This window comes from Papaver somniferum, chromosome 2 (genome assembly GCF_003573695.1).
Source record: "Papaver somniferum cultivar HN1 chromosome 2, ASM357369v1, whole genome shotgun sequence".
Taxonomy (NCBI): Eukaryota; Viridiplantae; Streptophyta; class Magnoliopsida; order Ranunculales; family Papaveraceae; genus Papaver; species Papaver somniferum.
In genome coordinates this window covers 24,463,089-24,486,835 of record NC_039359.1, presented here as the reverse complement: position 1 = coordinate 24,486,835, position 23,747 = coordinate 24,463,089, and the positions used below count along the sequence as shown (strand labels likewise).

Genomic DNA, 23,747 nt, shown 5'->3' with positions numbered 1-23,747 from the left:
AATCCATAGTAATGTGTTTCCAAGGATAATCAGGGATTGGAAAGGGTTGTAGAAGCCCAACATGAATTGTAGAATCACCTTTGCATCTTTGGAAAATATCACATTAAGAGACAAAAAGAAAAATATCCTTCTTCATCCCTGGCCAATAAAAATGCTTTCTGGCCCTAACATAAGTGGCTTGCATACCTGAATGGCCACCAACAGCAGATGCATGCAAGGATTCCAAAAGAGTGTGTCTAATATTACCTCCAGTGTCAATGTAAATCCTATTTTTGTATCTTAAGATACCTTCTTGAAGGGTGAAATGAGGCACAAAATCATCCTGAAGTAATAATTGTGAAATGAGCTGATCTGCTTTGACATCTTGAGAATAACTTAGAATAATATCTCGCATCCAAGTTGGTACAGAGACTGCAATTGAGTTACAAGCCACTTAAGAAGTAGGTCTTCTAGATAATGCATTAGCTACCACATTGTCTTTACCTTTCTTGTATTGGATTTCATAAGTAAATCCTAGCAACTTAATAAGCCATTTTTGTTGGAATTCAGTAGTAATTTTCTGATCAAAAAAGTATTTAATGCTTTGATGGTCAGTTTTGATGATGAATTTATTACCTTGCATATATTGCCTCCATCTTTGGACTGTCAGGGAAATAGCCAGAAATTCCTTCTCATAAGTAGATAAAGCTTGTGCTCTAGGAACCAAAGGTTTGCTGAAATAAGAAATTGGTTTGTTTTCTTGGAATAGAACAGCTCCCATACAAGAATCACTAGCATAACTTTCCACCACAAATGGCTTTGTGAAATCTGGCAAGGCTAGAATGAGAGTAGTGGTCATGGCTTCTTTGAGTTTATTGAATGTAATGGTGGTTGCTGGACTCCAGTTGAAGGAATTCTTCTTAAGCAGCTCAGTAAGTGGCTGGGCAATAACTCCATACCCTTTAACAAATTTTCTATAATAGCCAGTGAGGCCAAGAAAACCTCTGAGTTCTTTAATAGTGGTAGGAAGTGGCCGTTGTTGTATACAAGATATCTTACTAGGGTCAGCAGATACACCCTCAGTTGTAATGATATGTCCCAAATACTCTAAGGAAGATTGACCAAAACAACATTTGGAGAAATTAGCAAAAAGTTGATATTGTATGAGTAAGGAAAAAACATACTTTAGGTGCTCCATATGTGCCTCTAAGCTTGGACTGTAAATCAAAATGTCATCAAAGAATACCAAGACAAATTTTCCCAAAACTGATTTGAAAATATCATTGATTAGAGCCTGTAAAGTAGCAGGAGCATTGGTCAGTCCAAATGGCATGACCTTAAACTCATAGTTACCATGATGTGTTTTGAATGCATCCTTGAAGATATCAGCATCAATCACTCTAATTTGATGGTACCCAGCCCTCAAATCTATCTTAGTGAAGAAGATAACACCCTTTAATTCATCCAGAAGCTCATCAATTATGGTTATGAAATTTATCTTTAATGGTTATGTGGTTTAGCTTCCTGTAATCCACACAAAATCTCCAAGAATTATCCTTCTTCTTAACAAGTAAAATTGGGGAAGCAAATGGACTATGATTGGGTTGTATAATGCCAGTGTTGAGCATTTCTTGTACAAGTTTTTCAACTTCTCCTTTTTATATGCAGGGACATTTGTATTCTCTTTGATTGACAGGAGCAACATTAGGTTGTAGAGGAATGGAGTGGTCTAATGATCTCTTTGGAGGTAATTGAGTAGGTTCATGAAAAATGTCTTGGTAATCATTAAGGATAGGAAGAAGCTCTGGTGGAGTAATTGACTGGGTAGCTGGGGTGGAAATAGAAAATAAATGTCCCACAATGCCATGTGAAGTCTTGGAGAAAAATTTCTTGACAGATTCCCCACTCATCATTAATAAAGAATTGCTTGGTGCTGAGCCATGTAATGTGATTTTCTTATGATGATACTTAAAAGAAATGCTGAGTTTAGAGAAGTTAAAAAGCACATCACCTAATGTTTTGATCCAGTCTGCTCCCAAGACAATATCCCAACCACCTAATGGTAAGACTCTCAAATTTTCCACAAACTTGTGGCCCTGCATAGTCCAATGAAGCTTAGAACACAAACCAGTACTAGTAGTTGTATTACCATTAGCCACAGTGACCAACATTGGAGCAGTAGGAATAATGCTTCAGTTGATTTTAGAATCTAAACTGCTATCAATGAAGCTAGTGGTACTACCAGAATCAATCAGGATAGGTACTTTATGTTTGTGGATAATACCAATGGTGTCCCCTGTAGCTGAGCCTGTGAGAGCATGAAGTGATCTCAATGTCAGAGTGAATTGGAGACTCAACAGCTTCTTCAAAAATTTCCTCCTCCTCTTCAGTATCCTGAGACTCAGAATTATCCATTTGGAGCATAAATTTTTTTTGTTTACCCTTGCAAAAGTGGACTGGCCTATAAACTGCATCACAGTTGTAACATAATCCTTGATCTCTTCTCTTCTGCATTTCATCAAGAGTAAGTCTTTTAATGGTAGGACTTGCAGATTTAGATTTGGGTTGAGAAGTAGAAAACGATTTTGGTGTCATTGGTGCAGATTTAGGTGATGCAAGTACGGGTTTAGGAGGAAAATTTGGTGAAGAGTATGGTATGTCGTTCTGAAAAGATGTATTGAATGATCTGGTAAATGGTTTAATGGTTGTAGCTGCAATATTAACTTTCTTCTCTTGCACTCTAGCTAAAGAGAAAGCTTCAGATAAAGTTTCTGGGTGAAACATAGAGACAAACCTACCAATTTCTTCCTTTAGACCACTAAGGAAACTCATGCTGAAATAAGCTTCAGTAAGAGTTGGATTCATATTTAATATCATGGCTTTCAAAGATTCAAACTCCTCATAATAATCATCTACTGTGGAACTCTGAATAAGTTTATTAAAGCTACCCACAACATTTTCCTCAATGGGATTTTCAAAACGAGCACAAATATGAGCAGATAAATCAAACCATGTAATATGAGGCCTATTTACTTGAAAATTTAAAAACCACTTCTCAGCTTTACCTTCCAAGTAGATCGAAGCAATATTCACCTTCAGGTGTTCTTCAATATCATTGATATCGAAATATCTCTCACTCTTTTGGATCCAGCTCTTTGTGTTATCACCATCGAATCTTGGGAAATCCAACTTTGGTATATGATTATGATGATAATGGAAGGGAGGTGTATTCTGTGGATTGAAGATATGAGCAGGATGAGTTTTATTCTGAGAACCAGTAGGTCGCTAAGTCTGATTTTGAAGAAAATTTGATCGTTCAAGTAATTGCATAAGATTATCAAACTTGCTAGTTAAAGCATCAACTAAACCACTGATATCTGTAAGTTTAGTGTGAAGAACAACATTAGATCCCTTCAATATCTCAACTTCAGTTTCAACGTCCTTCAAAGTCATGGTAAAAATAATTGGGATGAATTTTGGAGTGGAAAGAACGTCTATGATGCCAATTGTTGTATCCTTACAACAAAGTAACAACAAATATGATAAAAATGGAAATGAAATGTGAATTAGTAACTCCTAAATCGAGGATTCAGGCCAAATCTGGTTGAAGAACAGCGCATCCAATATCTATTTCATTTATTTCCCATGTCTGAAAAACGAGTTTCTCTTACAGCCAAGTATTTAACCAACCCACGAACCCTAAAGAGGAAATGGATGTTTGACACGTAACTAACATCTGCTGGACAAAATCGATTGTATTAAGGCACACTACAACAGACTAAGGGAAGCCTAACCATTAGCCGTTACTGAGTATGCAGTATGCAACAAATATCTATTGAGCATCTGAGTATACTTTCAGACTATTTTTGTAAGATAACTTAATCCTTATTGAAATATTCATTTCCAGTTGGTCAAGTATTAATGGTTCATGAAGTTATTCATGATCTAGTATTGGCTAATTATAATAAAACATATTGATTGGATCGATTTCTTTGAACTCCACAATTTCCAAAAACAGTGTGGCATATGTAACGAAGACTCATCAATAACATGTATATCTTACACACTATTTTATGTGTTTTCAAAATAACTTTCAAGACCATTACGCGGAATCGATGATGCTGCATCCATTAAGTGAAATATATGGATAAATACCACCAGATTTATTTTGTCTTGCAACATCTCTGATAGTGAATGTGGATGTTCTATATGTGGCATCGCCTACAAAACATCCTCCTGGTAAAATTTTTGAAACCCATAAATGTTTTTCTCGTTACTTTACTTATTCTTCAGTGTATATATATATATATATATATATATATATATATATATATATTTTTTTTTTTTTTTTGACGAGCGAATGGTAAATTTTATAAAAGAGAGCTTACTGTCTCAAGAAATGACAATAGACAAAAACAAAGTTACATGGATGTGTTAGTTACAGTATCCCAATTACAAATCAAAGTTAAAGAAAAATCTCTGAAGATCTGTATTTATAGCCCAGTTGAATAGCAAGCACTTGACTGCAATAATAATCCGCTTAACAATCCTGGAAGTGTTGTTATATTCTTAGTATAGGATCAAAAAAGTTTAGATATTTGTTTTTGAATGGCTTTTAGTAGTAGAATTTTTTTCTCGATTAGAAGACATTATCTTGGCTTTTAGTAGTAGAATTTTTTTCTCGATTAGAAGACATTATCTGTGTGAACTTCTAAAATAAAGGTTCACTTAGAAGATGTCTTAAAAGAATTGCTACATTATCCTCACATTAGTGGGTTGGAGATGATTTTTTATAAATATGGTTGCATATCTTACGAGGCTACTTTTACTGTAAAAAACTAGATCAAAGAAACTCTTATAAGAGTAGTCCCTGAAAGAACAAGAAGCTGGCCTAAAAAAGGAAACATATTTTGAGGCATACTCAAAGTTCGGCTGATAATCTATGTTTTTGCCTAGGTTCGGCTGATCACTTTTCAGCCAAACTTAGACAGATGTATGCCTGAAAACGTTTGAGTATGCCTCAAAACAGGCTCCCGTAATAATAGTAACTCGTAAGACGGCACAATGACTAGGAACAGAGATGAGCCAGTCCACCTGGGCCTTTAACATATTTTCAAGCAGTAGCAGCAAGCGTAACCCAACCCACCACATTTTACTCTTCTCAAGCAACTGCAAGTAGCTGCGTGAAAATACACACATTTGTGTTCCTTGAAAGACTTAAGTTATGGATGCGGAATTGTGGATTCTTCTTAACAGGGGTTTAATATCTGTGTCCCTCGTTAAGAAATCCAAAACAAAATAAGTTCTTTAATCTCTTTTTTGTGTTAAAGACCAAGACGATAAAATCAGTTGCATCGTGCGCTGGAAGTAGGTCAATACAATCTGTGTTTTGCCAAGATTCTTTAGTTTTATAATAGATATACTACCATTAGGCATATCAGGCCAGTTTTGAGTGACCAAACCAAGCTGCAAATTTGTAGTCGACCTGCTGAGTTTTATCTATTACAAATATAGTTCACAGATTCTTTCAAATAAGAGTGATACCAAACAACACACATCTTAGCAACAAGTACAATAAAGAGAAATGAAAATCAAGGTAGAGATTGGGGATGGACTTGGGTTCTACAGTAAGGGCAATGTGAATGATTAGTGAGCCATGGTTGAAGACAGTCTGAATGATATTTATGAAAACAGGGCAAGTGCATAACCTGTCTCGGTGTCCCAAATTCTTCCAAGCAAATGGAACAAACTTCTCTCTGTGAATTCATTCTTTCTAATTGTGCAAACTTTGTCCCTACTACCACTACTTTCTTTCTAACTTCTTTTGCAGGTCTGGAGCTTCTTCCTTCATTACTACTGTTGTTATTGTTAGTCTGGAGTACTGTATTCCTTCTGCCATTGGAACAATAACCGTCAGAACCATATCACTCTTAATTTACTATCACAATTCAGAAAAATAAACAAAATAGAAAAATGCATGCATAATTTACTGTTATACTACGCGAAAATGAGAGAATGATGCAAAATATTCTCTCACAAATTTCAGACTACACGCCTGACAGACTATTTTCAGTGTACCAGAAAACAATTGAAATCCAGTTTTTAAAGTTTATAAACTCAATTGCTACATGCTCAGATATTGACTGAATTATACAAAGACAGTTTCCCATCCAGAAGAAACTTTCTCAAAAAGGGCCATGCACTCCCTAAAGAAGCTTCCCAGAAACCCAATTTGATCATGTTTAAACTAGGTGCAAGTCAACAAGTCAAGGGACATCAACCGAAAGTTGCTGACTTCTATGTCAGATTCAAAGATTCTTTATTCAACTTTCTGTCAGTTTCCAGTGAGCTTCCTCATTCAAACAGTTAGGCCAAAATTGCTAACATACGCCGACATCAAGATAAGTGATTCAAGTATCCATTACTGAATGAAGATATGATTGATCCATATACTCTCATGAGTGAAATTGAGAAGAGCTATATAGAGTAAGCTATGTATAATACCTGGAAGAAGGAGCAAGACCACGGAGTTTTTGTTCGAGTCTGCGACGAGCTTTATGAGCGGCTTCATCCATAGTACTAGATGTATCAATTCGTTGATGACGAGTTGAATCCCGACAATTACTGTCAAAGAAATGATGACTAGTCCTCCTCCTTCTAGCAAGCTCTACTCCTGGAAGCATACCAGCCATGGTTGGTGATGATGATATAGTAATTACTACTTTTACTTGAATTATCACTGAAATACAGCGGTATTCTTTTCTCTCTATATAGCTAAAAACTTTGAGTGATTTGGTGTGAGCCAAAACCATATGAATATGATATATTTAGACAAAACCAAGTGGGAAGAGTCACTTTGTCTGAGATTTACTACTCAGCTGTAAATCTCTTTCAGACAAAGTTCTCTCCCTCAATTATTTATGGTTTGAAGTTTGAACTACGTGTTTCTCCTACAGGAAATAATAATAATGAGTTGTACAATTGTTTTAAGGTTCCCAGCTTATCCCTATAAATGAACACAATTCCATATGTGCCATTTTGGCATTTTTCTCTTCTAAAACCAGAGTGAAGTTTGGCCAAGAAGATCTAATAATTCCGAAAAATCAAGAAACGGATCAAATTGATATGTTTTTCACTAGAATATGATATAAAGTTTGTTAAGCCAAGTTTGTTTATTGTCTAGAAAATATTTGTAGGGAGCAAAATATATTTAAACTTTGAAGATAAGGAAAAAACATGCTCAGCAGGGAGATAAGGGGCATATAATTCAGAGAGTGAGTGGGGGCAGAAGGAAAGGAATGGAAAGGAATCTACTTACTTACCTACCACTTTCCCAAGTGTCATTTGTAGGCTCACCATCACTTCCATGGACACAAAGTCACAAATGAAACTTCCATCAAATTTCATTTCAGATCTTCTCTGAAAGAGTAAGGTAAAGAGAATCTTTCCATTAATTATTAAATAATTAATTAGTACTTAATTAATACACTGGACTATCATTAAATGCTTGAATTCAATTGTTTAGGAATTCTTGCTAAACCCGTTCTAATATTGAGACGATTTTTACAAGTAAGTCAAGACTTGGAATCGTACTGTCTTAGAAAATGTAAAGCAACAAATTCCAAATCATAAAAACCAAACACAAGGTTATAGTAGCAGGTGCCGGCTAGGTGGTTTTAATGGGCACAAGGAAGAGGATAGTATAATTCTCCGTATATTACAAGACCGAGGAACGTGTGGATTGCCATGGCATAGAGACAGATCCGAAGACATAAAAGGGTCAAATTAAAGCTGTTTTAGAATATGTGAACCACGAGACAGAAGTACAATTACTATTTTCATATATTGTTAAGTTGGATTGATGTTAATTGAATCAAGTCGAATCCAGGTGTTTTGCACGCAACTCCTTCCAAAGATTATTCACAAAAATGGTTATAGTCCAGTGCAAGATGAGCAAGATGTTTTATGAGTTTAAACTAGATAAATGGAAAGTGTGATTTTTCTATCCTAGGAGAAGTGTAAAGAAGACTGTGATTGATATATAGATCTAGAATGGAATGTGATGGAGTATATTAGTCCAACACCAAAAAAAAAAGGAAATTTTCATTGGTGGAACGTAACTAATCAAACCCTTATTCCTGAAATGGGAATTGAGATCATCATTTCACACTACAGATAATGGTGTCTGGCTATGGTTTCTGTAATTAATCTTTCTGGGCCATATCTACCAAACTACGTGACCCTTTCTTTACACAGAAAATAAGAGAAAGGAACACCCTTCCAAACTCTTACTCGAACCTGAGACAATAATTTTTTTTGGTATATCAGGTAGTGGTTTGGGTCCAGGGTCATCTCTTCTTCAGAGATCGGCAAGACAGATAAAAATGTCTAAACCGCCTGACTCGGTGTACATCTATCCAACCCTGAAACTGCAACAATCTTACATTAGACCTCATAATGTAGGATGAGCCAGATTCAGCAATCACCCAGAGGGTGCAAGGATTTAGTCTCAAACATGTCAGACTCAAGCAAGTCAGCCAAAAACTAGACGTCTTAACAATGTGATAACAAGAAACCAGTTACTGCCTCCTATTTAACTTCTTTGTTCCACTTTCAGTTTTTACATTTTTTAAATGAGAATCGTTAAACCTTTTATTGCTATGAAAAGGAATAAACAAGACGAGAAAAGAAGACGTTTGGATAGAGGTAAAGAATTATTACTTGATAGTCAGTAATTCAGCTGCAGATGAACTCAATATGGGTCCTTACTACATCAGAAGTTTACCTTATTTGATCCTTTTGAAGCATGATTCGGATGTCAAAGACAACTGAAAGGTGAATATCACAATAATTTTACTTTTCCAAATTTCATTAATTCTTCGACAAAACATTTAAACCATATTGAATGAAAAAAATTCAAAAGTAACAGGAATAATGTAGAAAGTTACCTGCCAATATAAGAACAATATCCATACATCTTATTGTACATTTATCCAATTCATAATTGAACCTGTGGGTCACCAAACATTGAAAGGTAATGCCGTGTAGAAGATACACTCATGTGCTCATCAGCTAGCACCAATGAAAACTCTAAATCAATCAACAATGTGATAGTAAGGTTGAAGGCTGTAGAATGCTGCATAATTAAAAAGGGTGGTATTATAAATGTCTTCCACTGTTTGTATCTTATATGAGCAGACACTTATGTGATGTTTAGATGACAGTCCCAATCCGTAATAGAATAAGGAGAATAAACAATAAATGGCGAACAAAATAGATCTACCTTCCACTACTAAATTAACCTAAATACTAAAATGACTTGTATAGCATGTACCTGTTCTCATAAAAAGAAATTTACCTTCAGCGGCCTCATAAACAGGTGGGACACTTAAAGGACTCGGAGCTTTGGGTAGACATAAACGAACTTCTCCAGCAACATCGTGATTTTGAATTCCTGTGATACATCAAATTCAATAAATGGTAATAAAGCTAATAGGCACAAGAGAGTAAGCCAGTACGCAATTTTATCACTTCACCTTTTTATATGTAAGGTTTGAGAGCCTTAGCTTGCTAATTGCTTACAGAAATTATCCGGAAACAAGCAACTCAGATAAAGGCAATGAAGCAATGAGAAGTAGGGGAAAATACGACTAGACCTCAATTTCTCATATAAGCAAATAGGTGGAAAATTAATTTGGAGAAATGTCCCAAAATAAATAAATAAATGCTAAGCATTAGTGCTTATCTTTCGGCGCACAAAATGATGGTGCTTTGATTATACAGATTAGAATACTTCGGTGTGCCAGTTCATTCTATTTGAAATACCCTTTTAGGGCACCGCAGTTAGTTGAGACGCTTATTACTCGTATTAATTATCTGTTGATCCCATATACCTTTTCAGTTTTTGTAAGATCATGTAAATTTGCTCATATTGTGGGGAAGATTTTGCACTGAAAATCATGGACTGACTCTTTCAGCGGTCCAACCACCGGCCATGATTTTTGTAACTCATCCGACTTGGGCCATAATCTTTAAACTTAGAGAACCTACTTTTTTAGACTGACAAGAAGAGAAAGAGAAGCAGCCTTCTCAAACTCTAGTAAAAACCCAAGACAACAATTTCGGTTTGCTTTTAATTTAGGGATGTCAATCTCCGGTTTGGGCCCAATATAGTGTCTGGTTGAAAGATCACCAAGTCAGACAGAATTGTATAGATCATCTGGCTCGCTGGACGTCTATCTAACTTAAGAAGATTGACAAATATGAACACATATATCAGTGAGTGGGATGAAACAGATTCAGCAGTCGCTCAGAGAAGTCCACCAATAATCTAGTCTCAAATAAGTCAGATTCAGGCGAGATAAATGAATATAGACGCCACAACAAAGTGATGAAATGAAAACCAGTAATGGCTATCTAATTTTTTTCACTTATTTGACCCACCTATAGTTTTCAAATGTTTAAGTGAGAGCCTATAACAGTTAGTCCTTTTGAAGCATCACTCAGAAGTAGATGACAACTGAATAATGAATATTTAAAAAAAAAAACTAATTTCCGCTTGGAAAAATTTAACCCAGTTATTGAATTTGTGTGGACTGCAATACCATTGCAATTTCATATATTTTAAAAACAAAGGCTTAAACCATATTGAACGTACAGAAATTTGAGAGTAACAGGATAAGATATAATATTAGAAAGTTACCTGCCAAGAGAACAATCTCGAATCATGCTACTGCATTCACTTGTCCAACCATAAACGAGCCTGTGGGTCACCAAACAGAAAAAGGTAATGCTGTGTACAATAATGTATTCATCAGCTAGCATTCATGAAAACTTAATGTGATAGTGAGATTAGAGGCTATAGAAATTTGTATAATGAAAAAAGTAATATTGATTAATATTTCCATATATGCCCCTGTGTCTGTGAGAGACAGGGCGATCTTTTTGGAGTTTATTCCACTGTTTCCATCTCATAAAAGCAGACAGTTGAGAGATGTTTTGATGAAAGATCCAATTTGTAAGAACAAGGAGATAAACAAGAAGTGGTGAGTATACTAGATCTTACTTCCACTGCTGAATTAATCCAAAAGCTAAACTGTCTTGTATCGCCAGTTCAATCTGTTTTGGTAAAACGAAATTTACCTTCTACTGAAAGGTAATGCAGTTTCAGTACCTTAGTGAAGCACTGGCACATCCAATATCATGTGCTTTCCTTCTGCAGACTTGTAAACACGTGGTAAAGTTGAAGGACTCGAAACTTCGGCTAGATACTCCAGTCACATCTTGGTTTTGAGTTCCTGCGATGGATCAAGAATCAATAAATGGTAATAAAATTCATAATCATGAGAATAGTAAATCACTACACAGTGAGAAGTAGGGAAAATATTGCAACTAACCCTCAATTTCGCTGGAAAGAATTTTGAAGTCATTTTTCAAAATTTATCCACAGGCTTAAGTACATACCTTTTAGGTCTCAAAATGGTGGTGTTATGGTTGTACAAATTAGATAACTTTTTTAGTCCCAATTTTTTAGACACCTTTGAGGGCACAGCAGTCGGTCGAGAGAATAATACTCGTATTCACTATCTGTTGATCCCATGTGTCTTTCAAGTTCTTCTAAGATCCTGTAAATTTGCTCACATTGTGGGTGAGAAATGTCCCCAGCAAAGAATTCTTGAACTACACCATTTAGCTCGATACAGCTACAACCAGGAAGTTTAGCAACCCCCTTCATTTTCATCAATTTTCGAACCTCCACAACGTCATTCCAGTTAGAAGTTTCAGCATATATATTAGATAGTAGTACATATCCCCCCGAACTATTTGGATCCAATTCGAGGAGATGATTTGCTGCATATTTTGCTAGTTCAACATTCCCATGTATTCTGCAAGCACCAAGTAGAGCACCCCAAATCGCTTTCTCATTACAGTTTCTTGGTATGTCCTCAATAAAATCTTTTGCCTCTAGTAAAAGACCACGACGGCCAAAAATATCCACCATACAACTATAGTGTTCAGCCTCCGGAGAAATTTTATAAAGGCGAGTCATCATATCGAAATAATGACGACCTTTATCAACTAAACCTGCATGACTGCAAGCACTTAACACTCCAATAAATGTGATACTATCTGGTTCCACACCAAACTGTAGCATTTCTTCGAAAAGATCCAAGGCCAGGTTTCCATGTCCATTCATGGCAAGTCCACGGATCATAATACTCCATATTAAAAGGTCCTTATTCTGTACTTTAGCAAAAAGTTCAACTGCTATTTCTATGCTTCCGCATTTTGCATACATATCTATGAGTGAAGAGAGCAAGTGGTTATCAGTTTCAATGTTATTTCTATCAATGTAGGCATGAATCCATTGCCCTAGATCAAAAGCACCAGCGTTAGCACAGGCAGACAACATGCTAACCAAGGTAAGTTTGTTAGGTCTAACATTGGCCCTCAGCATATCCAAGAAAATGCTCAAGGCTTCATTAAAATAACTACACTGATTGAGCACAGCTAACAAGGCATTCCAAGAAATGATATCCTTGTAAGGCATTTTGTAGAAAATCTCAAGTGCCACTTCTTCTGCTCCACATTGAACATAACCTACAATCATTGTTGTAAACGTTATCTCATTTTTCATGTGCATTCTCTTGAACAACAACTCGGCGGAGTACATGCTGCCACACTTGGTATACATCCTTATAAAACAGTTAACTAAGTCAACTGTCCAATCAATACCACCTTTACATACAAACCCATGAATTGTTCTAGCCGTAAATATATCTTCTAATCCCACACATGCTGCAAGTACACTGAGAATTGTAGCCCTATCAGGGTTCTCAGAGAAAACCTGAACAGAAAGTAAGATATTTTAAGATTTACAAAACTCAAGATATTCTCAAGTGTTTTACAATTTGTTCCAATAGAGAATTTTAGGCATTATTCCCTAGTTCTTTGGGTTATCTTTATGTTACTTCGTTCTAAAGTTTCACAAATGGGCCAGTTAACTTTTCAATGTATATGAAATGTCACTGACCAACAGAAATATGCAGAATAGGCAGAGTAAATTTCAATTGATCGTGAAATGTCACTGACCAACAGAAAACTGCAGATTTTTTTCGAACGTAAGGTTAGTATGAACAGTTTATAATTATAGTCTGAAATAAGGGCTCGCATGGGGAACTTTCAGTTAAAAATCTAAATTTCCCTTTCAATATAACTTATATAAGGTCTCTCTTTTCTATGAGCATGATGACAATGGACAGTGTGCATGTAACAGAAAATTAGGTTCCTTGAATGAAAAGAGGAACATACCAGCATGTCTCTGAAAAGCAGGACAGCTTCGAGAAAACAACCATTAGAAACATAACCAGCAAACATAGCATTCCATGCGATGACATTGCGATTGGGAATCCTGTCAAAAAATTCACGGGCAACGTCCAAACTGCCAGACCCTGCATACCCACTAACCAATGTGGTCCAGGACACAACATCTTGTTCCCACATCTGATCAAACAGTCGACGAGCTTCATTCATCTCTCCCATTTTCGCGTACATGTTCATTAAAGTATTTCCAAGATTTAAGCACACCCGAATTCCATTTTCCAATATATACTGATGAACCCACTTTCCTGCTTCAAAATCCCCAGATTTAGTACATGCAGATATCATTTTCACAAGTGTGATTGAATTCGGAATTAAGAAAGACTCTTCCACCATCAACCAAAACAGTATTTTCACATCTTCCCATCTACCCAATTCAGCATAACAAGTTATAATACTGTTCCAAGACACGACATTCTTATCAGGCATTTTATCAAACACTTGCCGTGCCTCAAACAATTGCCCACATTTTGAGTACATCTGAATCATAGCATTTTGTACATAAGAGTCCGCCATAGTATTCAACTTGACACATATTCCATGAATCTGGATTCCTTCAGAAGCTCCCATTATCCTTGAACAAGCCTTAAGAATTGAAGGAATGACATGAGAATTTACAGAAGAAGATTTGTCCCCTTCAATCATTTTTATAAACAGTAACAAACTTTGTTCTGGAACTGAACTAACTGAAAATTCCTGGAATATAGAATTCCAGATAATCCTATTCCCATTCGAAACAGAAAAAAGAATGCGATGAATATATTCGACGTTGCTGAAATCCAATAAAGAGCACAAAGAAATGAGTCTGGTGAGAAGTACAGAATCATTAATAGCCCCGGTTTTGACAAATTGAGCGTGTAATTGGTGGAGTTCTTGCAAAGAGGAACAGTTTAGCAGAAGGGAGATGAATTGAGTATTGTAGTTTAAAGATGTTGAAGTGTTAGTTAGTGTAGTTGGTTTCTTTTGTGGTGGCGGGAAGTTTGAACTGAACGATGTAGCCGCTATCATCTTTCCCTCACTTTGTTTTTGCCTTCGGTTGCGTTCTATCATGGCGGGTCAATCCTATTTAACTTCCTGTGGCTCAAATTTGCTGCCCGGGACTAGAATATCAATGGGCACCCGATTACTATAATGATACAAGTGGTCGATGGTTTTTATGTTCCCTCCCTTTCTAGAGATAGGGTTTGAAGCCCTTATAAAGGTGGGGAAATTGGGGGAAACATCCGCACATTGGAGGATACTTTTAGTTGCAATCGACATGGTTTTCCAATATCAGGTATAACAATCGGCACCGAAAAATTATATCGACTGCAATAAAAAAATATCCCTCAATTTGTGGGGAGCCAAAAAATCATAAATTTAGGAATTTAGGAATAGTCTGGGGATCACTGTTATATTGAATTTAGGAATTTAGGAATTTGTTGTTTGGTCCACTAAACCCGATCCGGGTTAATCTGTAGTCCAGTGGGAGAATATTTTTAACCCTTGGTCCAAAAACATGGAAATGACTAGCATACCCATCTTCCAAAAACGTGTGAACCAAAAATACGATATCTTTTTCGTCTCTGTATTGTGAGTTCTCCTGTATTGTTTTTCTTCTCCCTTAACTTTCTTTCTCTCTAACCTAAAACATCATCTGCTATTAATATCTTCCCTATCGATTCATATCTGATTAAGGTACAAAGTAAGATTTTAGGGTTTCCGACGTGATTGATCGATCTCACCGTTTTTATGCTTTTATATTTCATTGTTTTTCAAATCTAGGTCGTTAGCCATTAATATTTTTCCTATCGATTCATATATGATTAAGGTACGCAATAATATTTAAGGGTTTTCCAGGTGATTGATCGATATCACTGTTTTTATGCTTTTATGTTTCAACTTTTGTCAAATCTAGGGTTTCAGTGATGCAATATTGGGGATTTTTGATAACTTAGTTAAAATTTGAATACTTGCTGTGTGATTGTGTTTCGACAACAGTTTAACTAATTTTTTCAAATTAGTTAAACTTCCACTTGATTATTGTGTTTTGGCTCATAACTGTTTAATACTTGTTGTAGTTAATGAAGATTATTTGATGATGCAGTTGAAGTCTCTACCAGATTCAACTGGGAGTTGCTTCTTATCGGAAGAATTACAAGTAAATTTTTCAAAACAAATCCTTCTCTGATTCTTCAGTTTTAAGTCATTCATTTTACATTTCTATTTTTCTGTTCTGAGGACACGTCAATATGTACTGCATACAAATCCCTAATTTATGTTTGATTATGATTCTGCCATACATATCTATATGTATATGTAGGGAAAAAGTGATCTGTTAAGCAGTACATGTCAATATGTATTGTATACAAACCGCTAATTTATGCTCGAATATGATCATATGTACATATCATTACGTGTTGTACGAACCCATACTTTATGCTTGAATAGATCCTGCAATACCTATCGCTATGTACATAAGAAAAAAGTGATTCACTAACGCAATACAAATCAATATATATTGTATATAAAACCCTAGTTTGTTTGAATATGACCCTGCAGTACATATGCGTATGTAAGTAGGGAAAAAGTGGTTTGTTATGCACTACATGTCAATATGTAAACCCCTGGTTTGTACTTGAATGTGATTCTATAGCTGTGTTTTAGGTAAAAGGTGATTCGTTGATCCAGTACATATCATTATATACTGTATGAACCCCTAGTTTATGCTTGAATATGTACATATGAATAATCCTTAGTTTATGTTTGGGTATGATCCTGCAGTATATTTATGTATGTGTTTAGGGGAAAAGTGATATGGTTATGAAGTAAATGTCAATATGTATTGTATACAAATTGATCCTACCATACGAATCAAATTGAGTTTAAAGCCAAGTCAAACAAGGGATGGAGCCTGCTAACAGTAACTTGCTTTTAAGTTTGGGAAACTACAATTCTCCTTATTCATTAAATCTAATATTTACAAACTTTTTTCTTAAGTACAATGTTGCGACATTTCTATGATAAGCTTTTTGACACGGGTGATTCAGTATTTTCTAGTAAACCATTATTTTTTTGATATACCTTTATGTTCTTTTGAAGTGCAAGATGAGTTCTCTTCTCTGTCTTCCTCATTTTCTGTCTTTGATATTTCAGGAAGTTCGAGGGCAGTTCGGAGGATTAATCTATACAGGGTGAGTTGATTTATGCAAGGATGTAAGACAAAGATTTATCCCTTGTTTAGCAGCAAAATGTGGTGCAATACTTCCTTGGCACTCTGTTTTCTGGAAAGGCAAGTTCAGGCTCTTAACTTAGATGCCCATGTACTTAATGCACAAAGATGGAGCCATGATGTTCGTGGATGTTGTTGTAGGTAAACTATGGATACGTGATGTTCATGGATGTTGTTGTAGGTTTATTTTGCGTATTCTTCTCAACGCAAAATGCCGAAAAAACTGCAACTTGTACTCAGAACTTTTTTATTACAAAAGGTTATGTAAAAAATACCAATTTTCTCCGGTACTTCTGCTACATACTAATCATATGCATTAACCTAATATAAAAATACTATGAAAAAATATAAATCCTTATCTACTGGTAGTAGATATCTTCTTGTAGTGTAAATCCTGTCACGCAAAAGAAAATTCTGCCAAAAATATAACTTAGCCGTCTTTAGTACGTATTGATATGTGACGGTGATAACCCAGTACATATCGATATGTATTGGGTATCAGACGCTTCAAATTGATGTGTGATGAGATAATCCTCCCGTCTTTCAGGCTTGATGCCTGCAAATTTTCCAACTTTTGTAGTTGATCTTTATAGCCACAGACTCTGTGAGTCTTCCACTGTTACAAATAGATCGTGTATTTCTCAGAAACATAACAGGAGTTCCACGGGCATCTGACGACGAAACGGCTTCCACAACGATTTCACATGTTATGGCCACAGGTCGCGAAATTCTTTGTTCTTACAAACACCACCATTCCTGCCACCCCCAATTGGATATATTCAAAACATTCAGATGCAGAGACAAAACAATATCTAACTAAATTAACCAGGTAACCTAAAGAATACTGCCTGCTTATTTGTTACTTTCCATTGGGTGATTATTTAATGGTGTCTGCAATCAATTTAAACCCCAGAAAAATTTAAAATCAAAACAGAAAACCGCAATATGTATACACATGTGCTAAATATACTGTAATGTACTGAATAAAACTTAGTAGATATCAATATGTAATGAGGTAGAAGTAGTAGATATCAATATGTAGTGACTGAAAACCTAGTCGATACCTATATATACTGAGTGAAAACTTAGTAGATATCAATATGTAATGAATGAAAATCTAGTAGATGTCTATATGTACTCAATGAAACCTAGTATATTTTTATTGTCATGTGTAGAATTAATCACAGTTTCTGCAAAGAATGATAAGAATATCATTCCTTATTCCTCCGAGCCTTGAGGGATGGAAATTTAAAGTGTTATCTTACCGGATACTGGTCAGACCAAGTAACTTAATACCCTTGCGACAAACTTGTAATACTCTTTGGTTACCCAAGTACTCAATGACATTGAACCTATGACAGTAAGTAAGACCATACAGAACTGGAATCTTCGCGAGGAATGCTCTATAGTAAGAATCACGGAAACATATCCAATCTCTGAAAATATAAAAAAAAACATGAAACATTAGCAGCTATAGTATTAAGTAAGTACACTATTTCTGGTAGATATTAATATGTACTGAGCAAAGCTAGTTGATATTACTCGGTACATATTTATGGGACATACAAATTAACTAAGTTGAGGGCACAGTAATGTTGCTGAAAGATTACCCGAAATACCAAAGGTTGGTTTCCTGCTGAGTTGAGGGCACTAAATAGATCTTCTTCCTATCATATGTCAACTTCCCCAAGTTGTACCTCTTGCTGGCCCTCGGGTTTTCTTTGAAGTAGTACATATTGTTATGTAGAAAGTAAGAACCCATTACATATTTTTATATAAAGAGAAAGAACCCAGTACATACTGATATGTACAAAGTCAAAACACAATACATACTGATATGTACTGGGTGAAAGCCTATTATATATATAATTGATATGTACCGCGTGAAAACTTTGTAGATATCACATTTGGAAACTACATACAGTTGAAGTACACCATAAATCAAAGACATTTTATAATTGAAGTACACCATAAATCAAAGACATTTTAGAGTTGGACTTTAGGAATTTAAGTAGTAGCTAGCATTAGGGGGTAGGAAATTACATGCAATGGATTTTTTTTTTCTCAGCCACAACAGTCACAGGTAGTATGCCCACCTCTCGTTATTGAATAGTTTCACCGACACAAACAACCACTTTCAATTTTCTAGAGTGTGTATATGTAACTTTCTCTCCGACGAACGACACAACCATATTTCAAAAACAACAAAAGAACAACCTGCAAAAACAACAAAAGAACCAAATTATAATTGCTTTTCATCACAAAAACAAACACATATGTGGCAACCACTACAGATGCAGAACATACATATTAATTTCAGTACATCATACTGTTGAATAATATACACCATCATATCAAACCTACGTAAAAAAAAGGCCTAATTTCATTTTCACATTTTGAACCTTTGATGTGTAAATTAAAGCATCTAAGCAAAATCAAAATTTGAGGATAAACCATCGTTTGATGAGATATTAGAAATCAAACTACTTACGGGCAAAGAAAGTATCATATTCTTAGCATCTTGAATCCAAAATCTCCATACGTGCGGCCAATTCAAACGGTGCTAAAACACAAAATCATTTGATTTCCGTCTTTTCACTAACCCATTCAATTCCTCCTCCCAAAAATCCCCAAATCTGAAAATAAAATAGAATCGAACACCAGATATTGATCAAATTTTACATTAAAACGATGAGAAAGTTAAACTGATCACAAATCTCCACTCTAATTTCGAATAAAATAAATGAGTCGAAAATTATAAACCCTAAAATGAAATTTCCAGAACTGTTTTTCATTGAAACAAGGATACACCTAGATGTTTCATACCAATATTAGAGAGATAAGAGGAAGGATTAGCTTTTTCAATGATGATGGTGATGCCGATGAGATTTCCATGTTTCTCCTGAGGCAATTTCTTCTGATCTCATACCCAGAGACCCTCTTCAATATTGAGAGACGATAAACATAATCTGATCTGCTATTATCCCAAGGAGGGGTAGTTCTGCCTTTTAGAAAATGCGGTTTATATTATTCGCACGTGTAATGGATCAGGGATTAATATTTTTAGTCCAAAATCATGAATTTGGACTAGCGGTTAAATCAGTTTTATGGGTGGACTAGTCATTAAACGGATACTCAAGTTTAGGATTAACCAGTAATTCCTAGATGATACAAGTGGTCGATGGTTTTTATGTTCCCTCCCTTTCTAGAGATAGGGTTTGAAGCCCTTATAAAGGTGGGGAAATTGGGGGAAACATCCGCACATTGGAGGATACTTTTAGTTGCAGTCGACATGGTTTTCCAATATCAGGTATAACAATCGGCACCGAAAAATTATATCGACTGCAATAAAAAATATCCCTCAATTTGTGGGGAGCCGAAAAATCATAAATTTAGGAATTTAGGAATAATCTGTGGACCACTGTTATATTGAATCAAAGAAAATACAATTACGACGACAACGTGATCATCATCATCTTAAATATCTAGCTACAAAATCACTAGAATCAACAAACTTTGGGATATTAATAAGCCACGATCGTCAAATTCCTAACATACTAAGTTATCTTATAATTTTTTTAGGTATGTGTAGTCAATATTTAGAGAACTTATCCAGTTTTGACTTTGATTTTATCTCACTTTTCAACTATATATAAAATGTAATCTTCAACTAAACCATGAATAAATCAAAATTAAAAATTTATATTAAAATATATTAGATTCAAACGAAAATGATAAAGATAAAAAGTTCTTATCAAGTACTAAAAAAGTCGACCAATAAAACCGGACTATATAACACCTTTACTCAAAATGTTTTGTTCGTAATTTACTTTTTTTATCGATGAAAAAGTTGGTGTTGATAAGTTTTGAACTCGGGCCATTGACATAATCATCCATTGACTTTTATTGCTAAACTACAATGATATCGGCATAAAAGATTTTGCATATGATTAAAAAAATCGTCTCATCACCTAACATCTATGTTGGAACATAAATTATACCTTTGTAAATATTGATCTAACTTGTGAACCAAGTTCTGGATCTTGATCTACGTAGTTGCCACAAAGTGTGTATATCTTTTGTTTCTGGTAGTTTGAAGTTGTCTTTCGAAGTAACTTACTTAAGATAAATTTTCGGCATTTTAAGGAAAGAACCTAGACTTGGAAGCATTAAGAATTACTTGGATCGTAAGAAGTTATTGTTTACTTCTAAAGCTACCTATCCTTGGTCCTTGATCGATTGTTATATAATAAAGGCATCTACAACACGAAAAATTAAATCTTTATACGCTCTCTAACACCTAAGGCTTTCGAGAACTGAGCTGAGACTTTGAATGATTTCACTTGGGATTCGTGAAAAACGGGTAAAACTATTTTTGATGGCTTTAAAGCAAACTAGGTGCAATCAAAGTTTCAACAACCGTTAGTCAATCAAATCAATCGAAAACTAATAACACTGCAATTATCTAGTTTCCCACCAACGGTACTCGTTGAGCTTCTTGATCCCACAGAAGTCTTTAAATGAGCGATCGTAAGAGATTTCACCTAATTAGGATGTTTTCTGTTAATACCCAAATTCTCGTTAGGTTCTACCCGTCCTAGCTAACCAAATAACCTCACCTTTTCTAATAATAGTAAGAGGGAGAGAGAGAGAGAAAGAGAGAGAGAGTCCCCTTTCCATTGTACCTTGTCTTTTCTTATATAGACTTTCCAAAATCCCCTTCCTTTTATGACATCTTTCCATGTGTCCTAAACTCCTTTAACTACTATTGATGTCATCCATTCTCTAATAAAACCTTCTTCTTTCCCATTAATTCCCCTCTTGTCCTTTTCATTTAATAAGCATCTTCTTGGTGGACTTGTGCTTTAGTTCCCACGTCTCATGTCGGGTTTGCCTCTCCTTCGGGGGTACACTAGCCCGGCTAAAAAGGTAATATTTTTCATGTATCAACATTAGTCCCCTGACTATTGATTGATCCAATTTCCAAATGACCATATATTCAAAGAACCCTTTTTGAGCGCCTTTCCCCATGATCCATAGACGTGGTGGATTTTTTCTTTTGTCAGGTTAGCGGTCGTGGGCGACGTTCCAACTCCTCCGTCGTGTTAGATTTTCTCTTTCCACTTCCTGACGGTTACCATTCCCCATGCATAACTGCCACGTCCAAACCCCAAAACCCTCTATATATAATACTGCCAATTTTTTTTCTTTTCAATCTTGGCCTTTCTTCTTTTCTTCTAACACACCCATACACTCGTCATGTCTAGCAGCTCTTCCAGTAGTTCTTCATCCGATGAGTCTAGTGAATCCGACCAGCCCAGGAATAAGAACCCTGACGAGAACGAGTATTCCGATCGGGACGAGATCACCTTACCCGCCCCGGCGGACGGTAAGTATGCACGACTGCTGAATTTACAAGTGGTCCTGCCTTAAAGCGCGCCCTAAGGCTAAGAGAATTCCGCGATGGTAAACGCATTTTCCCTCTAGATGATATCCTAGCCTCTCGTCTTCTGAACCCGCCTGTACTTCCTTACCCTTCCGCTCCCGGGTGGCTTTTGCGACCCGAGTCGGAGACTATGGACGCCTTTGCATTTAAAACCATGCCACGGATGGCCATCCATCGGGGCGACTACGATCTTCCTGCCATCGACATTCGATCTAAATCGAAAACTCACCCGGTGTGGCCGCATTGGGCCTCTCGCATACGCTCCAATCCCTGTCATGTGATTACTCTCCACCAGGAAGGTATTAACGAAGCCATAGATTCGTCTCTTAAGCGGAAAGTACATAGGTGCATTCGTGATATAACACGGCTTTTCTGCCGTTGGGCTCCTCCCGTTCATACTCTCCTCACAGCATGGAGGGAAACCACTATCGTTTAAGAAGACGTAGTCGATCTTATAGGGTTACCGATTCATGGCAGTCATTCGTATGATGAGGTGGCTGTCTTCGGAGCGCTGAATGACGAGGATAAAGTACTGTGTACCTATTTGCTAAAATGCAAAGATGACTCCCGTCGTGAACAAGTGCAGAAGATCCAAGCACCACTGGGACAAAGCGGAAACAAAGCTACCACAGGCACAAGTAAGAAGGGGGAATCTTCATCCGCCTTGAAAGGAAAAGACAAGTGGGTGGAGAGGAAGGTCCTCCTAAGCGCCCCTCTGGTGAGCGCCTGCAATCTAGCTTCATCCGCGCTTATGAGGCAATTCATGGTCCGTCGAATCCGACAGAAGTTGGTCCCGAATGTTCTGTTAAAGTTAACCGTCATGCTTCTTTTTCTCTTTGGTTGAAATATTGGGCTCCCCAGATAGTAGATGGGAAAGTGCTCCCTCCTAAGCGCAAGGAGAAAAATCATCGTGCGGAGCTAGCCGCCTTCATCTTGTTTTGGCTTTGCCATGGCATATTTGAATACAGTCCCCAGGATACCATCAAGGGTGAGCTCGTGCCACTGGCAGTGTTATTGTATCGCGGCGTCTCTTTTACATTGGCACCGATGTTCTTGGGTGGTCTGTACCACCATCTAGATCTGTTTAGTTAGGATCTTCAGACGGTGGGTTCATCACACAAAATTGAGACATATATCCCGGATTTTTTTATGCAGGCTTGGTATTGGGAACATGTTCCTCCCTGCGCGCCTGAGCCTAACGAACTCGCAGTTCACCGTGAAAAAGATGTAGAGCAGGATGATGGTTCGGTCAAGAAGCTACTTGTCACTTATGGTTACCCGCGGATGGCCCTTTGGAATTTGAAGGGGAAAGTACCCCAGGGCGATCTTGGTAAACATTTAGATGTGGCCAAGGATTTCGAGCCATTCCCCTATCAAGACAGTCGATCAGGTCCGACACATTATGATTTCGTTGCCCCCTTTGACGTGGAATTGGACTCGATAAAGCTTTTGTCAGAGGAGGATTTTGATTCAGTGATAGCAGTGTTGCCTGGTTATCTTCCTGGTTTCTATGCTGGTAAGTTCGTCTCCATATCTTACAATCCCGATCGCGTGGCTCGGCAAGTGGGGTTCAACCAAGGGATTCCTCAAAGGTTTCCCCCTACGGAAAATTCTACAATCGAAGACATTGTCACTAGTTTTAATCGTTACATCTTCAAGGAGGCAACCCGTATCTCTGATCGCGGGGTCAATTTTTCGTTCAAACAACCTATTTCTGCGCGGCCTTTGGCG

General features: G+C 36.6%; 1 protein-coding gene across 5 annotated transcripts; it reads right to left on the bottom strand.

The window, feature by feature from the left end:
- Positions 1-5,366: 5,366 nt before the first annotated feature.
- On the bottom strand, positions 5,367-14,378 carry LOC113347166 (pentatricopeptide repeat-containing protein At3g22690-like). Of its 5 annotated transcripts, none has more exons than XM_026590768.1 (9): positions 13,291-14,378; positions 11,443-12,826; positions 11,153-11,276; positions 10,682-10,741; positions 9,338-9,433; positions 8,928-9,115; positions 8,701-8,807; positions 6,484-7,398; positions 5,367-5,871 (listed from the first exon to the last, which is right to left on the bottom strand). In XM_026590768.1, the coding sequence occupies exons 1-2, from the start codon at positions 14,365-14,367 to the stop codon at positions 11,495-11,497; spliced, it is 2,409 nt and encodes an 802-aa protein (XP_026446553.1). In that variant the 5' UTR covers positions 14,368-14,378; the 3' UTR covers positions 5,367-5,871; positions 6,484-7,398; positions 8,701-8,807; positions 8,928-9,115; positions 9,338-9,433; positions 10,682-10,741; positions 11,153-11,276; positions 11,443-11,494. The 5 variants fall into 5 exon arrangements, with proteins under 5 accessions (XP_026446553.1, XP_026446554.1, XP_026446555.1 ...); XM_026590769.1 differs by having other exon boundaries at positions 8,765-8,807; XM_026590770.1 differs by having other exon boundaries at positions 8,765-8,807; positions 8,928-8,989.
- Between the last annotated feature and the right edge of the window lie 9,369 nt (positions 14,379-23,747).

Excerpts from the sequence above, each read along its gene's own strand:
- LOC113347166 (XM_026590766.1), bottom strand. The coding sequence starts at position 14,367 with ATGATAGCGGCTACATCGTTCAGTTCAAACTTCCCGCCACCACAAAAG. Across the intron at positions 12,827-13,290 it reads TGCTTTTCAGAGACATGCTG|GTTTTCTCTGAGAACCCTGA; the intron begins GTATGTTCCTCT and ends CTTTCTGTTCAG.